This window comes from Tamandua tetradactyla, chromosome 7, assembly GCF_023851605.1.
Source record: "Tamandua tetradactyla isolate mTamTet1 chromosome 7, mTamTet1.pri, whole genome shotgun sequence".
Lineage (NCBI taxonomy): Eukaryota > Metazoa > Chordata > Mammalia > Pilosa > Myrmecophagidae > Tamandua > Tamandua tetradactyla.
This window is the reverse complement of record NC_135333.1, coordinates 56,317,015-56,344,981: the sequence shown is the minus strand read 5'-3', so window position 1 is coordinate 56,344,981 and position 27,967 is coordinate 56,317,015. Positions and strand designations below refer to the sequence as shown.

Below are 27,967 nucleotides of genomic sequence, written 5' to 3'. Positions count from 1 at the left end.
TGCATTATGGAGAAAAGACCTAAGCTGAAGAAGTCTTAATCAACATCTCACAAACTGGTTATTTATGAAGATTACAAAAAGATAGCAAAATGGAGCACATAAATATTTAACATTTAAAATGGCAACTGCACCAGAAGATAGCTTGTAAACAGTAGGAAATGGTCTGATATAGAACACTTTTTGAACAGTTTTTCCTTGTAAAAAGTACGTAAATCGCTGTGAGTGGATATCTTACCTTGAATACTTCCATTGGAAGAGGAAACTTTGCAGCATCAATAAGGGATTTTTCCAGAGCACATTTCCACTCAGATGCCATCTTCAAAGGATAGATTTCTGTATCAATAGCAAACCACATAAAAGTGTAAGTACTAAAATGTTCTACTGGGCCAAATTTTCTTGGATTTTATCTTCCCAGGTGTCTGTAATATCTCAGCATACTCAGCAAAAATAAGAGTTCACATCCTGCCCACCATAAGAGGCCACCTGCTAAAGGGATTTTCTGAAATTAAACAGCAACTTGGGACACCACAATCAGAAACGAAGCATTTTCTTTTTGTCGAGGAGCATTTGCATGCATTTTGTTGGCATTCTGTAGGTTAATTTAATGGCATAAATCAGATTAGCAAGGCCTTCGGTAGTAACCCATTGCCCCAATTTCCACATATAGCCCAAGAAGTAATATCCACTGATGAAGAACTTATTACCCAATAAGGTTCTAAACTACAAACGACTCTTGTCTGGCATTTACAGTTATTGCCGCCTATTTTTCACTAAATCTCTAAGCTCTCATATTCTAAAAATAGCTTGTGTAAGTCATAAAATTATTAAAAGGTAAATTAAAATTTACCAACCAAGTTTAATATTTACACGTGAAATGCCGCTAACACACCACATGTTGTCCGGATTTTTTCTCAGGCAGAGGGGTGAAGAGGGATTTACAAATGGAAGGTACAGTTTCTGAATGCAAAATTAAAAGAAAAAAATTGTTGAGCACTGTTTGTACCTATTGCTGAAACTGCAGGGGAATTTTATGACCTGATCTCAACAGATTTAAGACCTTATCAAAATAGGATTTGCAGATGCGCGTGCTGCAAGTAGGTCTATGTTTATACCTTCACTATATCAACCCAAGCTACTTCAGACAGACAGTTAGGACATGAATATGGATTTAAGCACAGTTAAAAGGCAACATTAAACCTTTGGGGCTGTATTTTTTATTTCTCGCACATCTGCTTTTTTAGCATGGAGCTATATATCTTGATCCTCATAGCTTTTGAACTCACCTTGAGCTTAATTTAAGCTCCAGGTAGGAGATAAGTGTTTTAGCAGTTTATTTAGACTTTTGGGCCATTATTATTAGGTGTGAGATGCTGCCAGAACCAGCCCAGTTATCACTGCACTGGCAGGGTCAATTATAAACAAAGACATAAAGGGCTGTTAATGACAAAATGTGTTCTACTTGTGTATATGGATTATTACCTTGCTAGCATTTCAGTCATACTCTTCTATCTTTGGCAGAAATTTCTGTTTTCCAATTTGGCATTTCTCTATCAGAAAGAAAACAGAATGGGATTCTTCCTAGTAACGTTTAACATATTTAGGGGCCCAGAGTGGGGGCTCCTATAAACGCTTCTGCAGGGACTGAGTTGTGAGGGAGGGGCAGACTGATAAAAGAAACTGCTTATCACAGGGTGTCTCAAAGGAGAAAGAGGCTGGTTCACAGAGCCTAATAAATTGTTCCCCGAGCCTGAGATGGGTACCCTGGAATGCACTCACGGTTCGGTGCAGGGGCACTGGATGAAAACCTTAGTTAAGGGGAGGTAACCAGAGGTCTCTAGGAAGCTAAGCCCAGAGGACATCGACTAGAGCAGTTCCAGAGGGGTCAAGAGAGACATGCCAGAAGGAAGCTAGATTCCTGGATGGAAGGAACAAATTCACTTTTCCAGCAATGATGGAAGGAGGTGGGTGGGAGTTCAACCTCGGCACAGTAGTAAAAGGAGAACAGATTCATGAAAAAGGATGGAATTTCCAAAGCCAAGACCAGAGGAGTCTGAAGATACAAAAAGTAAGAAAAGGAAAATTTTTTTAGAAGTCTCCCTTGTACCCTGAGCTCCCTCTCTCTATAAAGGTGATGAGTTGGGCCCTTGGATGGGTTGCAGGGAGTCTGAGACAAAGGAGAAGGCAAAAGAGTGATAAAGATTACTCAAGACCAGTGGCCAAGAAAACCCAACATGGCCAGGATGAGACACCAAATGACCCTAATTCAGCAAGGTGATGCTCTGACCCCATGATGGACACAGCTTCGGACACATCTGCAGGGGTCCGGGGCCACCCAGGTCAGCCTCAGGAAGCCTAGTCCAGCAGTGCCATCTCTCTGCCTCACCACACTGGAGACAACGTACTTAAGACCCCTGCTTCTTGGGGATGTCTCCTCCTCTAACACAATCTGAAGTATCTTTGTCTTTCTTTCCATTCTGAAATGGAATTTAACCCCAAGGCAAAGCATACTTCTTTTCTTAAAAGGTGGAAATGAACTGCAGTTTTGTCAGCATGCTCAGTCACCTGCAAAAGCCAAGCACCTAATGGTTCTGATAAACAGAGAACCATATTCCATGTGTGAGCTTCATTAGGCAGAAGCCTTCTGGTCGCACCGGCCAGTTTATGGACAATAACTAGCACCATTCAAAGAACGTAAAACACTTTCTTAAGATGATCATGTGCCAGGTGATTTAGTAAAGTGCACCATGTCAATTTATATTTGTGGGAAAGTGATAAGCAATTAAGATGCATCTGAACTAGAAGTCTCCATGGAAATGGGGCTGTCTCCCTCTTGGAGGTTGGTAGACTGGTTTGCAGAGTGCAGAAAAGATAATCTAGGCCTCTGACCCAATGAAACCTTCTGAAGATGTTATTAGTTAAGAGGAGACCAAACCAGCTTGGAGTGGGCCTTAATTCAGTAGGACCGGTATCCTTATAAGCACAGGAAATGTGGACACAGAAATGTGATGCCATGTGATGGGGCAAAGGTTAAGTAACTGCACCACGAGCCCAGGACACCATGGACCGCAGCCCCTACCAGAAGCCAGGAGAGAGGCATGGAGCAGATTCTCCCCTCAAAGAAGAAGCACAGCCCAGCCAAACCCTTGATTTCAGACTTCTGGCCTCCAGAACCATGAGAAAATACATTTTTGCAGTTTAAACCAGCTATTCTGCAGTACTTTGTCACGGCTGCCCTGGCAAATGGAGACAAAAAGCAACCACCCTGTTTGAACTAAGGAACAGTTTAGATAGGCAGCGTTTAAGTCAGATTCAGAAGTTTCCTGACTCCAGATACTACCCAAAACAAACAAAAAAAAGTTGAAAGAAAAATTTTGAAGAATATAAGATAAAAAAATAATAATAATTCTGAAAGTTGGGACAAAATACCTTGGAAAGTTTCACTTTGTTCCCGAAAACATAAAAATTGATATTGCTTGCTAAATATCCAGAAATGTGAAAGCAAGAGGCCCCTTAAAGGATCCACTTGAACTTCTTCTGGGAAAATCATAATACTCTTAACACAGACAGAACACCTAGACGATGCAATCTCTTGACGGACCTTATGCCTCAGCAGCCCAGCAAAGGCATAATTAGCCCCATGGTACAGATAAGGAAACTGGGGTTCAAAGGAGTAGAGGAACTTGTCCAGGGGCTCCAGAGAATGCACCAGAGGGTACTGAACGTCTAACTCAGAAGCTGACTCCAAACCTATGTTCTTTCTACTCTCCCAGGTTTCTCAACCTTGATTCACATGTGGACTCCATTTAAACGAGCAAATATTATCACAAATATCAGAGATCATACTCCTGTACATGGTCTATACCCTGGAGCTATCCTGGGTGACAAATACAAGGTGAGATTGGCAAAGAGCACCTCTACTTTCTCTGAACTGGTTTTTATGAGCTCCTTTAATAATATCAGGGGCACGGAGGACAGATACCCCTAAGCCATGTCTGGGTGTGTCTTCACTCTGGGACTGTGGTGGTTAATTTTATGTATCAACTTGGTCAGATCACTGTGTCCAGTTGTTTGGTCAAACACTGGCTTAGTTGTTGCTGGAGAGGGATTTCATAGATATTTTAGCATCTATAATCAGTTGGCCTTAAGTAAAGGCCTCATACAGTCAGCTTGGAGGTCTTACCAGCAAGAACTGAGGGTTCCAGAGAGCAGAAAGAATTTGCCTCAAGACTACACCCTCCCCTCCTTCCTGAGTTTCCAGTCTAAGGAGTTCAGACTCAAGAATTCAACATCACTCTCAATGGAATTTCCAGCCTCTGGCCTGCCCTTCACATTCAGACTTGCCAGCCCCAACAATTGCATGAGCCAATTCCTTATAATAAATAGGAATATACACATATATCTTTTGGGTTCTGTTTCTTTCGAGTTCCCTGATACAACCCCTCCAAAAACTGGCTCCCAAAGTCCCGGGAGATGATGAGGCTCCAGGCAGCTGAGCCAGACATGGCTGATTCCTTCCCTCCCTGTAGACATACGCTACTTTCTATTCAGTCAACTCATTCAACAAATATTGACTGGGTACCTCCCACATGCCAGGCACTGGAGATACTGCAAAGAATGAGAAAGAGTCTTTTGGTTTGGGGAGGTTTTGTAAAGTCCTCACTGCAGAGGTGACATCTGAGCAAAGAAAACAAAGAGAGGGATTAGGCCATGCTAGAACTGGAGGAACATTCCAACAGAAGGAACCATCTTAGAAAGTGTATGGAACAGAGGAGGCCACGTCAGTGCCCCAAAATATCCATAAATGCATGGGGCATGTTTGGGATAGAAGGTTAGAGAAGGAGCTTGATCACAAGGTATCTTATGTTCAGCAGTAAAGAAAGGGTGCTACAAGGATTTCCCATCCTTTCTTGACAGAGCCTGAATGAGTATGGACCTTATGAAGCTACTGCCCCTATTCCCCAGTATTTGCAGGGTTCACCATTTGCTAATCCCCCATGCACTCTTCACTTAAGCTGGGTAGCATCCACGCCTTCAGAACCCACATACCTCCTTGTCAGCCTTGGGCGTGTTGGGAAGTGACTTCTTTCCCTCTTTTCCTTTCCTATGCCCCAAGCACCAGAATGCTATTTCCTCTGACTCATGCCAGAAAGTGAAGGTTTTTGCTCATACTCAACCAAAATCAATGACTACATGTTTCCTACAGGTGGACAGTCTAAAACCCAGTACTTTTCTATAAAGTTTTTGAAGACTGCCTTCCTAGCTACTTTCTATTGCCTTTTTCTCTTATCTCTATTTGTACTTCACAGTTGAGAAATATCTATGCCTTTTTAAAAGTTCAAAGAATAAGTAAAAACTAAAGGAAGGGGGTGGGCCATGGTTGCTCAGTGGCAGAGTTCTCGCCTGCCATGCCAGAGACCCAGGTTTGATTCCCAGTGCCCGCCCATGCAAAAAAAAAAAAATTAAAGGAAGAGTTATCATTGATTATAATGACAGTGGCAGGGATCCCAGGGTGCCCAGCAGAGAGGGACAGGAAAAGTGGAATGAATGGACCAGGGGATTCTTCTCAAATTATCTCAAAGCACTGAATATCTCCCTTCCACTACCCGCCCCTCCCATGCTGTGCCTTGTTATGAGTGAAAGCTGAGCACTTCTCATGCATTTCCTGGTGTCTGGGAATAAGAAAGTTAACCTGATATTCTGTATGCAAGTCTGACACTGCATTCTCACCTATATTTCAGTTAAGGAAATGGTGCTACAATATAAATCCCACAAGTCACACTGGGGCTTGAAATTAATTTCACAAATCCAAAATATCGGGTTCTGCTCCCAGGTGTAAAAACCCAAGTAATAACTCCCTCTCCAAGGAATTGTTCTGCCTAGTCAGGTAACCAAATCCAGTTTTCATTTGTAGCTACTGCATTTTAAAAACAAAAAGCTGCATTTTGAGGGTCCTTTCACCACTTATTTTCTTCTTCCCACACATAACCTTTCTTCCTGACCATTATAATGAGGGGCGAAAACAAAGTTGTGATGAAAATTTACTTTTCCAATGTCTTCAAGGGCTCTCATGAACTCTTCGGTGAAAATGAAGAACTGATGTCCAGAACATTATTAAAACAAGTCAGCACAATTTATGCTTCTATTATAGAGACACTACATTAAGAAAGAAGAGAGAGTGCTCCCACACACAAATATTTCCTAAGTTTCTACAGTGACACTTTCTGCTCTTGCTTTTGAGTATGTAACCCATGAGTTCACAAAAGGAGAAAATTATAGAGTACCCAACAAACTACAAGTAATCCTTGGCTTTGCTATAAATTTGTGAACTGGCAAGTACATATTTCTCCTAAAATTTATAAAGCAATTAGCTACTAAGCTGAGATTTATATACCTAACTTTCTGTACAAAGTGAATTTTTCCTGCAGGATTATGAATCCCAAAGGCAAACTTGAGCTTAGCTCTCTCCTCACAACACTGACAAGCCCTTTGTTTTCCATCACCATCCAAAATTACTCATGGCACGAGTGGATTTCTTGACTGCTTCTCAAAACACTGGCAATAATACAACTAATAACATACCATGTCACACTATCTCCTGGCTAGTTTATTGCAAATGCAAACACATGAGTGAGATACAGAACCAAGAAGGGTTTCTTTTTTTTTTTTTTTTTCCAATTAAAGCATTTGAACTCCTCAGTTTTATGTACTCAAAGCAAGCACTGGCAACTAATATGGAAGGAAATTCTCTGGAAATTTTAATAAAGCCAAAAGCCAAGGCTTGGTTCCAGATATACCTGTGAAACTGACCAGAAGGAAGGTCAGCAATTTCTGAAAGAAATGAATATTTCCTCCTCAACATCATTAATTCCATTAGAACCCAATGTTTTTGAACTGAGGCTTCCCTGTAAAAATGTGGGAAGACTAGTAAGGGATGATAGGGTGGTGGGTGGAGGGAGCAGGGGACCTCAGCTACCATGCATGCCCCCGTTCATGGACAAGCAGCTTAAACCCAGTGTTGGTTCTCTCTGCTGTCAAATGAAATATTCACATCAAACAACTAGCATCATTTTTGTAGAATCAAAATGAACAACACAACAGATGTAAAAATCACCTGGAACATAATAAGCATTCGAGGATGGTTATTTTGTAAACACTAAGATGTTTGCCCAGTCAGGTATGTCTGAAAGCATTATGCACTATTCTGTTCAATTAAGCCCGCAGAACGTCACCAGACAGTGCATTTGCAGCTCACGATTACCTGTGATGTGCCAGGAAAAAAGTATGATGATTGTCCCCTGGTCAGAAGAGATTATGTGGCAATAAGTATTTGGTTTGGATGTACAGATGGATGGATGGGTGCATGGATGGACGGATGGATGGATGTATAAATAGATGGAGATTTTGGAACCTACTTGAAAAATTATCAAAATTCCTAAAGAGAAAGTGGAAAACCTTCCCAAGTCCCAACCTATTGTGTCTTTCATTTCTGAAACTCTGGAATCGTACTGCAACAGTACTTTCTCCTTTTAGAATATGAACGATCGAGGTTTTGAGTTTTGTTCTCTACAGAGAGCATTCTGAAGTTAAAATACTTACTATTCATCTACTCTGATGTAAAAGATACCACAAAGTTAGTAACTTTTCCAGATATACACGTGGGAAAATATGACATATTTCCTATGTGACACGTTCATATAAAGCCTATGAAATAACTTATAGTTAGCAAAAGCTTTGCCCCCTTACCTGAAGGTGGGTCCATTCTGTATTTATTCTCTTGACACCAACCAACTGGTCGAAGTCTGTAATCCAAGTAAAACAACCACCGGTCATAGGATTCAGTGTCCTCCAATCCCACATAGCGAAGGCGTAATCTTCCTCCAACATTTTCAATCACACTAACTATCCAGTACTGAAAAGGGTTCTGAGAATCCTGAAGTTCTATTAAGGAATCAACTGTAATGAGGTCTATAGGGCCTTTCCCTCGCAGAGGCTGTTTAAACAGAAGCAAAACTCCTTATTTTAAATTTTATTTTAAGGTTCTCATGGAAACAGATGACAGCAGAAGATAATATTTTTTCACACCATCATCCAAGCTATTGGCAAACAGTCTGGTGTTTCCCTCCACCCCCATCGTTCCCACAGCCATCGCCCCCTCCCCTTTCCTCCCACACACACTTCCATTTTACCCAATTCTGCATCCAATGACAAAATCACAAGTAAATAGAAAAATCACAGTTTGTGTTGATTGCTCACCAAACAAATCACCCTTCCCAGATAAAACTGCATTCATTGGAAACCAGTATGTATTATTAAGATGAGGTATACCCAAATTTCCCTGGGGCCAGAAAACATGTGATAGGCAGTGTCCAATAGATGGACATCTCTACTATGGGTTATAAAATTATACCATGGCAATAAAAAAATTTGAAAAATTTATACCATGGCTCTTTGACAGACATTTATCTTAAGATAGCACTACCGTGACAACTGAAACCCTCTCATACCCTGATTATGTGAATAAAGCATTTGCATGTGTATCTGATATGTCTAGTACACATTAATGACGAGCTAAATTAGATTATACAAAATCATTTCTGTACCTAACCTGATAGTTATGTGTTTTACAGCATATATCATTATTGTCCCTTCTAAGGAAACTTTTTAGCATATGAAAAAGATGTAGGCAAATATGTTAAATTAAAGAAAAATTATTGTAGACATTTGTCCATTTGCAAGGGTGAACAATCATCATGTAGATTTGTTAACCAAACAATAAAAACAGTGGCCATTTAGATTTAATAAACAAATACAGCAGGCAAAACCTTCATAAAACAAAATCCATTCCATACTGATCCTCTAAATTGTGTGCATGTAAACATACACACACAGACGTTTATGAAATGAGGGAAGATTATGGTTAAGAGAATAACGATACTGTCAAAATCCACATTGAATTCCTTATTATTCATTTGTGTTTTCCCTTTGTTTAGGGGTATTCTTAAAACAGATATGGTAATTCAGCAATTATTTACAACACAGTACAGTTCTCTCCCTATTTGGTTCTATATAGTAAACACAAAAGCGGTTTATCATAAAATTACTTCAAATCAAGATTTAAGATTAAACTTTTTTCTTCAGCATCTTAAAGTTAACTTAACCATGCTTAAATGTGGCTCACCACTTCTCTTCCTGTTTTCATAAGGTAGACTAACTCAATAATTAGTTCACACCTGTGTGTGCAACTCTTGGAGTTATCCATCTGAAATGGAATATTTAATGGAATCGTTTATCAAAATAACCTAAGAGACTTTACAACAGCACATATATCCTTAGTTGTCATCTGTATAAAACATTTCTCCTACTATTTATTTAGAGTCGCTAATATAGGATAATGACTGAAGGACAGGAGAAAGATATCCCAATGGTATTATTTTAAATTGCATGGAAGCTAATCTTCATTTATTGATTGCACCACAGGTGAAAACTCTTCAATGCCATTAAAATCAGCACGTAAGTAAATTAGGGAAAAAAACAAAATGTGTGGATATCTCTGTACATGCATGTATCTAAAGAAGGATATATGCAAAGGCGCTGTTAGATTTGCGCTCATGTAACTGTGATGCTTCAGATATATAAAAGCTGTATAACAACAATACATACACCTTCCAGTAAGTTGGCAGGCGCTGTCCGTGAACCAGTCAAATCTTGTATGAGAAATTCTGTCCAGTCTGCATACTTCTCTTTGATTGCTGGAGAGACAAGGAAGAAGAAACATACTTCAGCACTGCAGCGAGATGGCAAATAAACTTAGATCATGGCACTTTTCTGTATGTATGTTATTTTGATTTTTTTTTTTATTTTAAGCACACTTCCTAAGTGTGCACTTAAACTGAGGCAGTGACTGTCAACAAGCAGTGATTTCACACCTGCAAGGTGCCTAGATTCTGTCGGACACCAAGATTAAAGAAAGAATATAAGCCCTGAAATCTTACAACCTATCCAGAAGTTGTTTCTTATGAACAATACAAAAGTCTGAAAAATAGAAGATATTATCAAGCTCCAAAAAGAAAGAGTTGAATCAAGGAAAGTTTTCCACCACATTGGAAAATAAAATCAGGCCTCGAATTATACAAAAGGTTTATAAAGATAGAAAGAGAGGTTTTCAGACTGGTGGGAACAGATTAAGCTACTGAGAGTGATAGAGTGAGGCACAAATTGGAGGGAAAAAGTAGTCACCACAAGAATAAGGCACCATTCAAGTCAAGTGGCACTAAGAAATATAAGGGGTAAAAATAAAATTACAGACTGCCAGGAAATCCCTGCAGAAAATGGATATGGCAGCAATGTAAAGGTTTGAATGAAATTTGAATTTCACAGGGAGGCAAACCAAGGAAGAAGCTAGAACAGAAACCAGCTCCAAAATAGAGGATGAGAAGGAACATCTAAGAGATACCTTTCGAAAAAGAAATCTCAGACCCAGGAGGCCAACAATCTATAAATACTTAGAACCTATGACCCGGGAAAAACATACCTTCTTGGCATATCTCCCAAGCTACAGATCTCCAAAGCCTCCCTGAGAGGTTCCCTTACACCCATGGGAAGCCCTGAGCCTTCTGAAGCACAAGACTTGCAAAGTCAGCAAAAGGGAGAGCCACACACTTGTCATCAATTCCCAGAGACAGACACTGACCCTCATATAGTGAAAAGCCAGCCAGGATGCATCCAGTACTCCTTCCTTAGGTTCACAACTCAAAAGACTTTTCCATTGTTTCAGGTTCTTCTAGCTCAAACCTGAAGAAATGGAGTCATTACAAAAGGGAACTAAGCCATTACAGCCTGGTGGGGAAAATTACAGTGGTGGAGCAAAGCATATCTGGTTCCAGGGGAGGGTCTGCCTTTGCTGGGCTCTATGACTTTAAAGTAATTTACTCAACTTCTCCTATACTCTGTGTCCTCATCTGTAAATGGTGTTCCCTACATTTTTCTCATAGGGATGCCATAGAGATTCAAGAAGATGCACATATAAATAACATATAACAATACCTTGGCATACATTAAGCAATTAATAAATGATTATCCATTGTTTTATTATAAAGTGTATATTAAAGTATTCTATATTCTTGCCAGTTATTTATTATTAATTCCCACAAACCCCACACTGAAACTCTCGATGAACTTACCAACAAAAAGGGGAAGAGTGGTAGCACTTGCTGTTTCAATCACTAATTAAACCTCGAACAATATTTCCCACCCCCTATTAATTATCATAAGACCCAGAGAAAAATACAAAGACATGGTACTCAGGTGAGCAAGGCTGCACGGCCTGGAGATAACAACATCTAGTCTCTGTCCTATGTGTAACAAAGAACAATTCATCCATTTTCATACTCTTTTTCCACTAGATATTTTTGTCAAATAAAATATCTTATTTTATACACTGATATTCACATTTTACACACATATATATGGGGCAAAAATTATATCTTTTTCCATGACCAGTAAATGGAGTAATCAGCTCTCAATGCCACATCCGTTTTTAAATTAGCTCTCCTGCATGACTAAAGTAACTGAGAAGACCAAAAGTTATGCCACATAAGATAAATTAATTAAAATTTGCATTCACCCTATGCTTTACAAAGACCTGTCACTCACTTGGTCTCCTTTCGTCCTTCTAACAATGACAGGAGGTACAGAGACGGCCTCAAACCCAAGTACTTAGACTTAGTCTTACATGGAGTAGTTCCTCTACGGACTATGGCTCACCAATGTCTTTTCATAAGGACAAATCAACAATTTAAATTGTAGGCATGATAGACATAATATGTGAATGATTTTCTTAGTCAAAGCTTAAAATATCCCAGGGTGCTCAATACATATGCATTTCATATTTCACTACGAAAGAAGACGATGACTAGGCTTGAGCAGTAAATAGTCCTGGCCTAAATATAAATAGAATTATGTCACTAACCACCATAAGAAGAAAGTTCAATTTGTCTCTTAGAACTTCTAATACATATACAATCCAAGTTCATATTTCAGTGAAAGTATTAAAAATATGCAAACATCCTATGAAGACCTTGTGCAATGTTTAAATTGAAATCGTCTAAGTCTTCACACGAGAGCACTAGAGATGGCTCCAAAATTTACAACTTGTGAGCCCTAAGTTCCAGAGGTCCTATAACTTTTCATTAACATGTTTCCACACAAGACTCTGAGGCAATCTTTTACATGCCACGGAATATCTAGACAGATTACTCTCCATGGAAAATGAAACTTAGCTATAAAGGTACACAAACCATTTTAGGTTGAAAAATAGTGAAGTTCTAAAGAATTCTGCTCATTTTAAAAGAAAAACTTTTTCCGTGAACATTTCTCAAAACTCTGTTTTAAAATGTACAATAAACCTATTAGAATAAATACCACCTTCATATAAAAATTCCTTTGCAATTCCTGGTCAGTGGATTCATCTTTACCAATACTCAATTTGGTTAGATTCTAGTAGAGTAAAAGATACCTGATGGATCCTCAAATTTTATTGCAATAGAAGACAAAACAATCTGCGTTGTTCCATGTTTTTACTTAACCTTGTAACTGCAAACTTAAGAACTATAAATGTTTATTGACCATAGAACAGTATCTTTCTTCAGAGACTCAAACTCATAGGAATAAGAGCCTAAGAATAATTCAAATGTAAGCCAATTCCTTCCCTTGTGGTCATCATGTCTTCCTTTGAATTGAAGGACCAATCCACATAGAAAATGTTGGAAACCATCAGCCTGCCATGTTACCTAAATGCAACATCAAATGTGAACTATATGGCAGGAAAGAAAGAATAGCTGCAAAGAAAAATTATCTGCAATTTCAGGCACAGGAAAGTTTATCCACCACATGAATGAACAGTTTCCCTCATTCTTAATTTCTCAAAGGAAAATCCTAAAAATCCCTAAGTACAAAATCCTAACAGCCATGGATCTACTTACATCCTTCTCATGAACATTTTTTCAAGGTTCTACTTAGTTATATATTTTTTATGCACATTCAACTATACCTTTTTAAATTCCATACTTTCCAGTAATGCCCCATTTGGGGAAGGAGCTCATCTCCCCTGAGGGACTCAATCATCAAAATGAGTTTCAGACAAAGAAAACATACACACAAACAGTTTTTGTGAGGACATTTAGAGATGACCCCCAAACCCTACAACAGCTTTATCAGAATTAGAAAGTCATCTGTAAAAAGAGTCCTAAACAAAAGGCAGACAATTACCACCATTTTTTCAGAGTTTGAAAAAACACTACTAATGCTGGGCTTCAAATCCCATCAAGCACATGTCAACATAAAGAGTCCAATGATTGTGTCACTTCTCAAGGTTGTTGTCCTCTGTGGATACAAAGGGTTCCATCGGAGCTGCCCATTCAGGCAGCTCTTGCACAATGCCACTGTGCTGGAGTCACACGAACAGATGTGTCCACCCAACTCTTAAGCCCTCCTCCCTATCACCAAAGCCAACAAGCAGTCCACTACGAAGGCCAGCTGCTTCATGGATTTTCATTCACTTGAAAGATGGGGATAATAACTGCACTGAACAGAAAGGCCATTTCCACTCATGCACACACTAGGTAAAAGAAACAGATGTTATTGATATTCCTATATTCTAGAGTTGAAGCACGAAGACAATTTTTTTGTGGTTGTTCTTTCTCGGCAACTCTCTCAACTCGCTTCCAACCGGCTCCTTTTCGAATTTATTTTGTCACTCATACTTTTAATTTACAAGTCGTTCTTTGTTGTGCTTTGGTTGTTTCCTTCTCCTAGAACTTTTTGTTTTTCAACAGAGGCAATTTTCAAAACCTCTCATTATGGTAATTACAGGGTTTTCCCTCTTCTGTTCCCTGGATCCTCTCTGATTCCTGGGGGATTGGTTTTTGTTTCTCTACCTCCATCTTTCTCTCTTATTATCAGAGGCTTTCCAGAAGTGAACAGCAATCCTTGGTCATGCATCACACTTAAACTGGAGACACCAGAAAACCTGTAGAGGAGGCTTGTGTGCTGAAACAGCGGCTTTTGACTTGGGGTCAGCATTATAATAACACTCGTTCTACAAAGCTGACTTCCTATTTAGCTGTCCAGTTTCTCCCCAGACAATTCTGTTAGTTTCTTCAGAAATTAGCCTGAGGGATAAACATTTGGTTTCTAGTCATTGGTGGTACCAAAGTGGTGCAACAACCAAGGAGGGACTGGAGTCCGGGAATCCCTCTGGCTACAGATATCCCATAAAACCTGTGATCTCAGCCCCACTCGGGACTCGCACCCATGGGGTGTTCAGAGTCCCTGAGCCTTGGGGGATTCTGAGGTTGTCTCCAGAGCTACATTCCCAAGTGTGCGGGAGCAGCTGCCTCCACAACACCTTAGCCTCACCATGTCTTCACCAGCTTCCAGGCTGCCGAAAACAATTTGAAATGTCTTCTCTCGACTGGTTCCTCATCATTTCTCTCTGTTGTTGGTTTATGTGCTTTTTTTATTCCTTTACTATCATTTTTTTTTTTTTTAACATGGGCAGACACCAGGAAACGAACCTGGGTCTCCAGCATGGCAGGCGAGATCTCTGCCACTGAGCCACCATTGCCCGCCCCTTTTACTATCATTTTTCATGGGGTCTCTAGAGGAAGAAGAGATAAATAGAAGTGTGCTCCATTCACTTAGAAGCTTCTAACTCACAAGAATTGGGCCTTTACAACAAGACCTTAGGCCATACCCTTTGACTTTTTTGGAAAATATTTTTAATACTGACTTTGTTAAAACAAATAGGAGGCCATGATGACTCTTAAATGGAAGCATTTTATAATGAAAGGTTACTATTAAGAAAAGGCTACAGAGTTCTTTCCCTTGGAAATTTTTAAAGGAAAGAATCTACATTAATTTTGCTTTGCCTATATGGTTCCAATTAAATTGTGCCCACAAGCAGATGAATAGATCATAAAATGACCCTACAGGATTGATAAACTCCTACTATGTGCAATTGGCCACATCACGCTCAAATGTATAGATAAAAGGATTTGTGTCTTTAATAATAAGTAATACCCAGATGAAGACATAACTCATTAAGAATGTCATAAAATTATATACACACACACACACACACACACACACACACACATAAACGCATACATACACACATAAACACATTTATATAACATAAAATGCAAAGCCAGGTTGAGAAAGTGATAGGCCATAGTCTTTCACAATAATATTAGCTCATTAGTTCACATTTATTATGTGCCAAATACTGTGCTTCTTAAGAAACTACTTATTTTCTCATTTAATCCTCACAACTACCTAATGAAGTAGTTACAACTAGAAGTAGCACAAGACCCCATAATAAACTAATTTCAATAAAAAGCAACTCTCCTATTCTCCCTTCCAATACCAGAGAAAGCCCTACACACTGTACAAAATGTTTAGGAGCAAAAAAGCCTTTCTTTTTAAGGGTCTGTTTAAATATTGATCAAAGTTCTAATGATAATGGCATAAATATCAAACATTCTGATTGTGTAGATTACTGTGAGTTTCACATCACTTATTTTTTTCTCTTTAACCTACCATCATAGCAATGAGAAGTCTCTGCCATTTGTCTCTATCAATTCTTACTGTCTTCATTTAATATTATTCTATGGAACAGAAGAACAATATTTATCTTTATAGTCAAACTAATATACTTATACAACTGAAAAAAAAAAAGTCCTGAAAGATTAAATTTAAGCTGTTCTTCTTACAATCTATATGGTAAGTACTAAGGGAAAGTTTCACTTTGGGTGGTGCCGTAACAACCCTTAGAAAAAAGTAAAATATTTTTTTGTAATGCAAACAATCATTCCTTCTCTAATGCATTCAAAATTTTATATAATACACTAAGTTTTCTTTCAGCAGAGCATGTATGAAATATCGAAAACTGATGTCTTAATTACAGTCTAATAAATTCTTGCAATAGAAAATTAACTTTCAGTAAACCATGGATATAAACATCAGACTAGGGGCATAAAATGATGGCCAAGCATATAAAATTATACAGTAATATTTACTTCATTTAAAAAATTAGAATTACAGTAAAAATCCCTTCCAGGATATGATGACACTTTTTGGTCTTCTAATTTCCACTTGTTTCTCCTGAATGTGGGCACCAAAGCCAATTCTGTCCTCATGATCACATCTTGAAACACATGCAAACTGGCACCAAAATGGAGTATACCTTATAGAAAATACTCTTTCATGTAAACTGTTATGGGAACTCAATTCATTTTGAGCTTCTATTCCTGTTCCCTCACATTATTATAATATCGATCACTTGTTTTATATATAGTAATAAAACACAATCTTCTGGTAAAACTTCCTAGTTGAAAAAGGCAGTAACAATCTTAACACAATCAGATGCACTGAGCAAGAAGATCATTATTCCAGACAGACACTTTCATTTTTTATGAAAGCAAGATCAATAGCAAATAGATTATATGCACTGTTTATATTAACATGAATACTTACACACACATTTGTCTATTTGCTTTCTAGTTTGCCCTAGAGATCATTCCGTAGTTCCCACTGTCCAGATTTCTTCCACATCTAAACCAAATGTGTTCTTTATAAAAGCATACAGAAACAAGAAAACAGCATAAATGAAACCATCATAGAATTTAGAATTCAGACCAGCTTCCTATACGCTTATACTCCAGATCTGGCTTAAGCAGCTTCTTTGCGACTAGACTGCTCATCAATTCAGCTATTCCTACAATTCACAGAAGCCATTTCTTTCTAAAATGAATTCATTTTAATAAGCGCTTAGTTTTATTTTGCTTGTTTAAATAAGGCAGGTAACTCAGTACATAACTCTTTGCAGTAGTGTACTGAATGGATCTTTTGTGAATTGCATAGTAGTTTTTCACCGGTTCTTTACAGAGGTAGACTAGGCCGTCCGGGAGAGAGGCAGCAAGGAGCACCGCTGCAGGGGCAAAGCAGAGGGCAAATGGTCTGAGGCACCACCTCCATGTTCCCTCCCTCTGCCAACTGTCCAGCTAACTCTGCGCCCTTCAACTTTCCCCTTGTTCAATCAACGGAACCCATCCCACCTCTCTCACTTTCCCCACTCCAGCTCCTAATTTTGCCTCCCCACCCTCTGAAACCAAAGCAGTCTTAGAAATTACATGTAACCAAACCATCATATAACCAAACCAGGTTCTAGGATCACTCATCTTTTTTATTAAAGCTTCCCTTGAGCTTTTTCTCTGGCAAGTTAATATCCAATTTCTCTGCTCCCTACCATAGCCAAGTTCACGCACGGAAGAGTCTTAAAAATGGACATAACTCTCCACTCAGTCAGCAGTCAACTCATTCAATTTTCTCCCCCAAAACTACCAAGCCATGAGCTGCACTTGCTGATGTTTTCAAAGACCTCCACATTCCCCAATCAATGCCTCAGGCCTCGTTTTTCCATATGAAACTCCTGGCAATTTCCTCCTTTAAAAAGTCTTCTAGGTCGGCTTCCAGAACCTCAACTTGGATTTTTTTCCTTTCTCTTTTCCAGGCACATCTTTTCATTCTCCTTTAATTCCTTCTCTACTCAACTTGTAACTATCCAACATTACTTAAAAATTGGTCCTGGGCTGGCTCTCCTCACTTTAAGGTCTCTCCATGGGTAATTTTATCCACATCATGACTTTAAATATCACATCCATATCAACACTCGAGTTGTTTATCTCTGTGGCCTAGACCTCTGTTCTGGGTCTCAGAACCCTGTATCCATTGGCCTGCTCCACAAATCTCCAGAGGTTTCTCCAACCTGCCATCTCTAAAACTGAGCTTTTCTTCTTTCCATTCCTCCAGATCAGTTCCTCCTCCCAAATCGTCCCAAATCTTTCTGATCCAATGATGTCACTGCATCTCCTTAGCTATTTAAATAACAAAGCTGGATATATAGCCCATCCTCAAACCTCGTCATTTCTAATTCTGTGACGCACCCAGATCCTTCCATTTCTATAGCAATATAAGCCATCTGAAGTCATGACCCTCTGTCATTGGGACAACTGCACATACCTAACTGGCCTCTGCATGTCCACACTGGCTCATCCAAAGACCATGCAACATAAAGCAACCGGAACAATCCATCTTTAAATTAAACCTTTAATTTGAAAAGATTTGACACATAGAGACGAGCATGATAGCTATTTAACAGACATCTATGACTGTTATACATGCCACCAAGATTTAACAGATACTAGCATTCTGTCATGATAATTTCAGATTTCTTTTGAAGAAAAAATAATTATAGCTATAGATAAAACTCAGTGCCTCTGTACCTTTTCCCTCCTTTCCTCCCCAGAGACAATTGCTAGCCTACTATTATTGTATGTAATCCTCATGCATATTTATAAATTTCTATTATACAAGCACATACGCATAAACGATAGGATTATCTTTTGTGTGTGTCTTTAATTTCAGATAATATGGAGTAAATACTCCTTTATAAAATGATTCAATAAGCATTACATTTTGAGATTTCATCCATGACCATATATGTATGTCTATACATATAATACATATATGTGCATGACTATGTGTACATGTATGTCAGTAGGTAGGTATGTGTGTGTGTGTGTATACATGCATATATATACACACATATAAATACACGTGTATGTATAAAAAGTTAGTTTGATTATTTCAACTGCTAGATGGTATTCTATTTATAAACAACTCAACCACAGTTTCCCAGATCACCTCCTGATAGAAGTTTGGCTGTTGCTGCTCATTCACTATTATAGTGATACAATGAACTACACCATGTAGATTTTGCATGTGTTCATCCATGCACTCATTTAATCACCAAACAGTTCATAAATGTTAGTAAATTTAGTAAATGTCTACTATGTGGCACTCTTGTTCCATATTACTGGGGATATAAAAGCAAACAAAACAGTAAGAATACACAGCCCACCTGGAATTTACAATCTTATAGGAGGACACAGTCAATACAAAAAAATGCATGAGTAATAATATATAGTACCTCTGATGGCAATACACGGTCTGGAGAAAATACAGCAGGGAAGATGGAATGGGAATGAAGTTTTAGTGGGACTGTGAAAAGGAGCCAAAGATCAAAGGCCTGAAAGAAGTGAAGAAATAGATTGTGCCAATAGCTGGGGAAGAGGCCCCAGCTGAGAGACCAGCAAATGCAATTACTCTCATGTAGGAGGCTATCAGGCACATGCAGAAAGGCCAGTGTGGCAGGAGTGGGGTGAGGAACGGGAGAGGAACAGGAAGGGAAGGGAGATGCTATAGAGATGGATGGATGGATGGATGGATGGATGGATGGATGGATGGAGGGGTGGGTGGATGGATGGATGGAGGGGTGGGTGGATGGATGGATGGAGGGGTGGGTGGATGGATGGATGGATGGATGGATGGAGGGATGGAGGGGTGGGTGGATGGATGGATGGATGGATGGATGGAGAGGTGGGTGGGTGGATGGATGGAGGGGTGGGTGGATGGATGGATGGAGGGGTGGGTGGATGGATGGATGGAGGGGTGGGTGGATGGATGGATGGATGGAGGGGTGGGTGGATGGATGGATGGATGGAGGGGTGGGTGGATGGATGGATGGATGGGTGGATGGAGGGGTGGGTGGATGGATGGATGGATGGATGGAGGGGTGGGAGGATGGAGGGGTGGGTGGATGGATGGATGGATGGAGGGGTGGGTGGATGGATGGATGGATGGAGGGGTGGGTGGATGGATGGATGGATGGATGGAGGGGTGGGAGGATGGAGGGGTGGGTGGATGGATGGATGGATGGAGGGGTGGGTGGATGGATGGATGGATGGATGGAGGGGTGGGAGGATGGAGGGGTGGGAGGATGGAGGGGTGGGTGGATGGATGGATGGATGGATGGATGGATGGAGGGGTGGATGGATGGATGGATGGATGGATGGAGGGGTGGGAGGATGGAGGGGTGGGTGGATGGATGGATGGATGGAGGGGTGGGTGGATGGATGGATGGATGGATGGAGGGGTGGGAGGATGGAGGGGTGGGTGGATGGATGGATGGATGGAGGGGTGGGTGGATGGATGGATGGATGGATGGAGGGGTGGGAGGATGGAGGGGTGGGTGGATGGATGGATGGATGGAGGGGTGGGTGGATGGATTGTTTATTTATTTGTTTACTGGCGTAAAGTTTGATAGAATGTTGCCATATGTATAGATTTGTGCAACCACCACCACAACCAAGCCACTGCCCCATTGCCACATAGAGGATGGCACTAACCCTCAGTCACACCCTCCCCCAACCCTAACCCCTTTCAACGCTAATCTCTGCTCTCCACCATTATAATTTTGTCACTTCAGTAATGTCATAAAAATAGAATTGAACAGTATGTGACATTTTGAAATCGGCTTTTTCCACAGAAGTCCTTTAGATCCATTCAAGATGCTGCCTACTCACTTCTAATATATATTCACTCTTAGTAGTTCAATCGTCTATTCCTTTTTCTTATTGAATGATATCCATGATATGGAAGTACTACAGTTTATCCATTCACCTGTTAAAGATATATACCTTTAAAAAATTAAGCTACTATAAACATTCCTGTACAGGTTTTACTGTGAACTTAAGTTTTCATTTCTTTAGGATAAATACTCAAGAATACAATTGCTGGTTGGTATGATTGACTGAAAGAACTACCAAAGTGCCTTCTAAAGTGGTTGTACCATTTTCCACACAAGCTAGGCTGTGGGAGTATAAAATGTGTTCCAAAGTGCAAACCATGCAATGCTTGCTGGTTAAGGTAACTGGTTCAGAGCCCATGGGCAGGTGCTATATCCAAATTCACATAGATTTCCTATAGGGTGGGCATTCCTCCCCACTTCTTGGGTGGGGGTGGTGCCACAATCCAGTTTATTCCCCCATTAACAAAGCTGCTTTCCCACACTTATCTTATAAGAAGGGAAACCTACAAGGTGGAAGGAGCCCTCCACCAAAATGCCCACCCACCTGCATCTCTATAAGATAAGAGGGTAGGCAATCCTTAGAGCCCCATCCTATTCGTGCCTTCTTTCTGTGAATTCTTGGTCTATGTCTGTTACCTCTTCCTCCAACAAAGCCTAATTCCTAAATCTGTAACATGGGATGTTGTAGAATTCATCTCTAACCCTAATGTGTGTTAGCAGAGATTCAGATGGAACCTACCTTGCATTAGAGAATTATCTAACCACTCAGCTAAAAGTCTATTAAAGGCTGATAAAAATATTTCAAGGAAGAAATGCTCAAGTGTTAAATGTTACTGTAGGGTAAGTAAGGTGAGGACTGAGACTAGACAACTGCATTTTGTAAGTATTTCCCGAGGATTGATTTCTAGGAGAAGAATGGTCAACGATTTACTAGTTGGTGGCAAACTGTTCTCCAATGTCATTCTAACATTTTAAACTCTCAATCATTAGTAAGTAACAGTTCCAACGTCTTCCCATCCCTGCCAGTATTTTATATTCTCAGACTCTTACATTTTTACCAATCTCAAGCATATGAAATGGTTTTTCATTTTAGTTTTCCTTTCATTTATTACTAATGAGGTTTAGTATCATTAAGTTATGGCCACTTAGGCTTTCTCTTCTGTTGACTTCCTACTCACAACCTTTGCGCATTTTTCTACAGTTCTTTTTTATAAAAAATAAAAGTATTGATTTGTAGGTGCTTTTTACATATTTTAGATATTAATTCTTTGTCAGACATAATATAGCTCTTGACTCTACTTATGGCATGCAGTATGAGCCTTTTAAAAACATAAATGAAGAGCATGGCAAAAAGCCACTGAATCTTAAAATACTTTTCAAATTCCTAAACTTGGCTCAACGTCTCTATGAAAGTTCATCACCATTATTCTCCTTTTCATTTTCTGTGCTGACTTTCTCTAAGCTCTGCTAAGGGGTCTGTGATGGTTTAGAGCTGTATGTATCCCAGAAAAAACATGTTTTTAAACTTAATCCATTCTTGTGGGTGTCAACCCATTATAAGTAGGACTTTTTGATAAGGTTATTTCAGTTAAGGTGTACCCACTTCAGTCAAGATGGGTTATCCTATTATTGGAGTCTTTTGTAAATGTAATGCACTGACCCAGTGCATAGTGTTTGCTTGGAGCACCAGGAAACAAAAATAGGGTCTGTGAGCGCTGTGTGCTCAACCTCTTCTCTCTGGATAGAAACATTTTCCCCCAGGTTGCCCCCAGCCAACTCCTACTCAATCTGCCCTGTCCCAACTCAGTTATCACTTCTTCCCTGTTCTTCCTTCCCCTCCATGATTTAATGTTCTTATTCTGTCCCATAGCCCCAAATTCTTTCTCTTCGTAGACTTAGCATGATTTATAATGACATGGTTATGGTTTTTTGTATGATGACAATTCCCATCTAACTGTCAGCTCCCCAAAACTAGGAACCATCTCCACTGTCCTCACTTCTGCGCACCCCAATACCTAGACCATCTGGCACAAAGCAAGTATTTAATAAACTTTTGTCACTGAAAGAGAGGCCTGATAAATTAGATGACTTTATAAATTGTACTGTTTTACTAACCTTATGATATGATAGAATTTGCTGAATTCAGATTAGGAACTAACTGTGACTATAAATATTTAATCACACAGACCTTTTATTAAAATAAGATTCAATTCAAAGACAACACAAGCATTCACAAATGTACTGTGTACTACCATTTCTTCTTGCTTCCTTTTAAAGTTGCCTGGGCTTCTAATTATTCACATATCAGGTAAATTCACATGTAAGAGTTTAGCTTCAGCATATAAAATCCAGAAAGCCAGGGATCTATCCAATTAACTGGAGTGGCATTTAACGTCTTGTGAGCTAGACATTTAATATCTCCCTGGGAGTTCTCTGGGAGTAAAAACTATCAACCCATCAGGCAATACCAATTCCATTCATTTCAAAGGCAGCACCCAGAGATTAAAGAAATACAAGGTACTACACAAGGCCTTAGGGACAAACTTCTTTCTTTGAAGTTTCCAAAAACTCTTAATATTAGAAACAGCTAAGATTTCCAAAGAAAAGGTACAAAAATAGAAACTATTTGTGGCATTCTGAAGGTACAACCCTAATTACTCTACATCATCTCTGTAAGAACCTTGCCGGTAAATAGCCTCTAAAACTATTAGAAGAATTTTAAACCCTTATCGCTGTTCATTGGTTAGAGATTTTTATCTAACCCGATACAGAATGTCTCTCACTCTTGCACATTTTTTCCAATTCCTCTCTGGCTGCCAATAGGTCCCCTTTATAAACATTTCTGGTATTTGCTTTAAACATTTCCTTGCTTTTAAAGAATACCCTTCCAAAGAAGCAACCACTTTCCTTTCCTTCCACTATGAGAAATTTCTTACATAGGTCTTTATTAGTTCACTCTGCAGAGGGAATGCCAAGACTGAACTGACATATCACACAGGTCCAGTCCAATTGAAGTTCAATGGAATGAGATGCTTGCTCACTGAAGATTTTATTCTCCTAAGTCTCCCTCTTCACCAGGAAAGTAAAGTTACTTTCTTTGCTGAAGCAAAGTAGTTCCCATTCAAATTTTTCCTAAAACTCCCTTTAGGTATATATTTTTAAAAGAAAAGAAGAGGCAAGCATGCATAAAATTTACATTACTATGCCCTTTGCACAAATGTAATTAAACGAGTAAGCCTGTTTTTCACTAGTTTCCACATTACTGTTTTATTGTTACTATTCTAAAGGTCCTCTGCAGGTAGAAAGACAAGAACAAAAACACTCATAGAAAAGGGGAAACATGATTATGAATCAATCATACAGGCATCTCATGCAGGTTGTAGCTTCCAAAGTGCATTAAAATAGGCCTGGCATAGCCTTGTGCGCACTGAGAAAGCTGCAAGACACAGGACTGAGAGGCTCTGGGCCATACCGCCCAAGCCGGAGTCCCAGCTCCAGCCACACTATCCGTGTGACATTAAAAATATCACAGATTCTCTCTAGATGTACCTTCCTCGTCTGAAAATAAGTATTCACCTAGCAGGGCTTTATGATAACTAAGTGCAATAATTCACAGTGTCCTTGATACAGTGCTCAGTATGGAGGAGAAGGAGGAAGAAGAGAAATACAGATAATGTAGCATCGGGGTAATGGAAAAATAACCATCTCCGTTCTGATGAGCTGTTGCAGGGAAACAAACCAACGTTAAAATCTAGCCAAAGAGATGTAAAGGCAGAAGTTACATTTTTTAATTTCAAAATTACAAAAAAAAAAACATTATCGAAGACCATATAATGCCTTGAAGTATGAACCAAAATTGAATTTAATTTTAAATTAGTTACAGCTTTAGAGTTTTCACGCGCGTGATGACTATAGACATAATGAACTAATAAAGGTAACATTTTTCACACCTTTCTGCCACCCTCCCTCTCCCCACCCATGTACACCCATCATCTCTATCTACTGAGCTGCACAGGCTAATATTCTCAATCTAAAAGGCTGAATCCATCCTACATGGGACTGGCAAAGGTCAGGTCTGGAAATGGTCTTGCTATCATTGGTTGCAAACCCAACATTTGGAGACTTTCACTCACAAGAAACTGCAGTTTTCCCTTAACTGAATGAGTGCAAGATTTTTGCTTTAGAAAACCTATAGGCAACCTGGAGAAAGGCAGGTGCTGTCTGATGTTCCAACAGCCAGCTTCTTCGAATTGCTCTCCAGAGACCAGACCACAAGTGTGCTATGTACTTTTAGCTTCTACTCAGAGTCTTGCTCCAAGAACAAGATGCCACCACTCACTCTCCTGAAGCCCTCCAAGGAGATGCTGAAGATAGGATTTGTACACAACTGTCATTTAACTCATGCTTGGACTTGGGCTACCATAAGTGGATTGCTAGGAATTTCACTTAACCAGATATTTACTGGCCTGGTCAATTACCAAGTCCCAAACAGGCCCACTCCTAAAGTCTCAGTTTAACTTGTTACGATATCTTCTAAAGGAAAAGTTCTTAACCATGATAGGCTTCATGGATTCATGAGCCCATAAAACTGAAGACGAACTGTGAGTGTGCATATGTGTACATGTTTACGTCCTTGTGCTGGTCTGAAAGGATGCATATCCCCTAGAAAAGCCATGTTTTAATCTAAATCCCATTTCGTAAAGGCAGAATAATCCCTATTCAATACTGTATGTTTGAAACTGTAATCAGATCATCTCCCTGGAGATGTGATTAAATCAAGAGTGGTTGTTAAACTGGATTAGGTGATGACATGTCTCCACCCATTTGGGTGGGTCTTGATAAGTTTCTGGAGTCCTATAAAAGAGGAAACATTTCAGAAAATGAGATTCAGAGAGAGCAGAGAATGCTGAAGCACCATGAAGCAGAGAGTCTAAGAGCCAATGACCTTTGAAGATGAAGAAGGAAAATGCTTCCCGGGGTGCTTCATGAAACCAGAAGCCAGGAGAGAAAACTAGCAGATTACACTGTGTTTGCCATGTGCCCTTCCAGCTGAGAGAGAAGCCCTGACTGTGTTCATCACGTGCCTTCTCACTTAAGAGAGAGACCCTGAACTTCATCAGCCTTCTTGAATCAAGGTATCTTTTCCTGGATGCCTTTGATTGGACATTTCTTTAGACATGCTTTAATTGGGACATTTTCTCGGCCTTAGAACTGTAAACTAGCAACTTATTAAATTTCCCCTTTAAAAAGCCATTCTGTTTCTGGTATATTGCATTCTGGCAGTTAGCAAACTATAACAGTCATCTTCCAAGAAATCTCGCAGGATTCATCAGATTCTCAAAGCGTTTGCTAAATCTCCCAAATTTAAGAACCATTTATTCTAAAATATAAAAAATATTATTATATTAAAATGTGGCTACAATGCAACCCACTAGACTGTAAGTTCCTAGAGCATGACATGCTTTCTCTTGTTCATTACTGTTTACCCAAGAGCCTAGGATAGAGTACCCAATTAGTGTTCACCACCCAGCTTCCAAAGACATTATTCTTATGAAAAGCAAAGCAATTGATCAAAATATTTTCCTTGACACAACAAATATTAGACACTACACTTCTGCTTGCAAAAACATCTACTGAAGGCTTTGCTACGTGCTGAACATAAAGTCAAGCACTTCCACATCATTCTCATCTAGTGCTTCCAACACTTTCAATGAACTAGTGATTCATATTCCTATTTTGCAAGTCAGACTTAAAAAAAATGTGGTAATTCCTATAAACAAAGCTAGTGATATACTAAACAGTGTATTTGCAAGAGATGGATTCCTTATAACTATATTAACCATGTGTGTCATGGTCAAGTTCATGTGTCAACTTGGCCACATGGTGGTGCCCAGTTATCTGGTCAGACAAGAGCTGGCTTGTCTGTTGCTATGAGGACATTTCACGGACTTAAATCATGATCATGTTGGTGGCATCCTTAGCTGACTGCATTTACAATCAGCTAAGGGGAGTGTCATCTGCAAAGACTGATGCTTAATCTAATCAGCTGAAGGCTTTTAAGGGCACTCAGAAGAGACAATTACTCTTCCTGCTTCAACCAGCCAGCCTCTCCTGAGAGTTGGTTGAGGACATTCATTAGAGCTGTCAGCTCACGGCTACCCTATAGATTTTGGACTCTTACATCCCCACGGTTATGTGAGACACTTTTATAAATTTATATTTACAGATATCCCCTGCTGATTCTGTTTCTCTAGAGAACCATAGCTAATACAATGAGTAAAATGACATTTTTAGAACAACTCTTCCAAATATATGTGTTGTATAATTAAGGAAATGAAACAGAAGCAAAACACAAATTATTCCAGATATCCAAGACATACTGTTCAACAAAATCTTAGGCTCTGAATCAGATTTCTCAAATCTACTTCTTGCCTGTTTTAAGATTTATCATCACCAAGCAAATTCAACCATGCATGGTATCTTTCTTAAATTTAAAATAAGAATACTTGCTTACATCCAAAACTATACCTTATGAATGAATGGGGGGAAAAAAGCTGTACTTAGTGAAAATGTGTAGCTGAAGATTACTTTCTTAGTGGGTAAAAATCTAATTAATATTTGAATTAAATTAATTACAGGTACCTTTAAATATACCTCATTGAGGGGGTACAAGGGTAGTTCAGTGGTAGTCGAATTCTCATCTGCCATGTGGTAGACCTGAATTCAATTCCTAGCCCATGCACTTTTCCCTCAAAAAAACAAACAACAACAACAAAAAAAAACCCAAGCAAACAAATATTCAACAGATGATGCTGCAATAACAGGATATTCACATGGAAAAAACAATTAAATGTGACCCCACCATACAGCATAAGAAAAAAAAATACATATATATATATATATATATATATATATATATATATATATATATATATAGTATCAACAGTAACACGAAAAAGAAAATGTTAAGTTTCTATCTCTGAGAACCCAACTTGAGAAGTAACATGTTTATGATATGCAATGAAATTCCTCTAACTAAAGTCAAGTTCAAGAACATACAGTATATGCTCTTCATGAAAAGAGGCATGATTCATACATAATCAATCAGGTCCAACTGTAAACACCAATATTGTGTAGAAATTCTGCAAGTAATGGACAAACTAGGTGACCTAACATGCATGTTTGAATATAAAACATGGACCCACATGCATTTAAATTCTTTAAACCTGCCTTGTTTGTGAATGCTAATGAAATGCAAACTCTCTTCTAACTATCTCCCAATAAGGTCTGTAAAAACATTCAAACTTTCTCTGAAGTACTCAAAAACAGAACTTCTTGGCAAAGCGGAGACCTAGGGAAATATGATCCTCAAATGGGATTTCTTCTCCAGCTATGGTGGATTTCAATTCTTTTTATCACTAAAGTTTATAACAGCATTATGATTGACCTGTAGAATTTTTAAACCTGCTATTGAAAACC

The 27,967-nt window shown here is 39.2% G+C and overlaps 1 protein-coding gene across 10 annotated transcripts in view; it reads right to left on the bottom strand.

Annotated features, from left to right (window-relative positions):
* Positions 1–27,967, bottom strand: part of SFMBT2 (Scm like with four mbt domains 2) — a 260,454-nt gene that overhangs the window by 123,914 nt on the left and 108,573 nt on the right. For 9 of the 10 annotated variants that reach the window (XM_077169475.1, XM_077169466.1, XM_077169470.1 and 6 more), the window contains 3 exons: positions 9,661–9,749; positions 7,744–7,990; positions 236–333 (listed from right to left, as the gene is read on the bottom strand). In XM_077169475.1, coding sequence (XP_077025590.1) covers positions 236–333; positions 7,744–7,759 — 114 coding nt within the window. In that variant the 5' untranslated portion in view covers positions 7,760–7,990; positions 9,661–9,749. The remainder of the gene's footprint in view (positions 1–235; positions 334–7,743; positions 7,991–9,660; positions 9,750–27,967) is intronic. The other variant, XM_077169473.1, reaches the window with a different exon arrangement.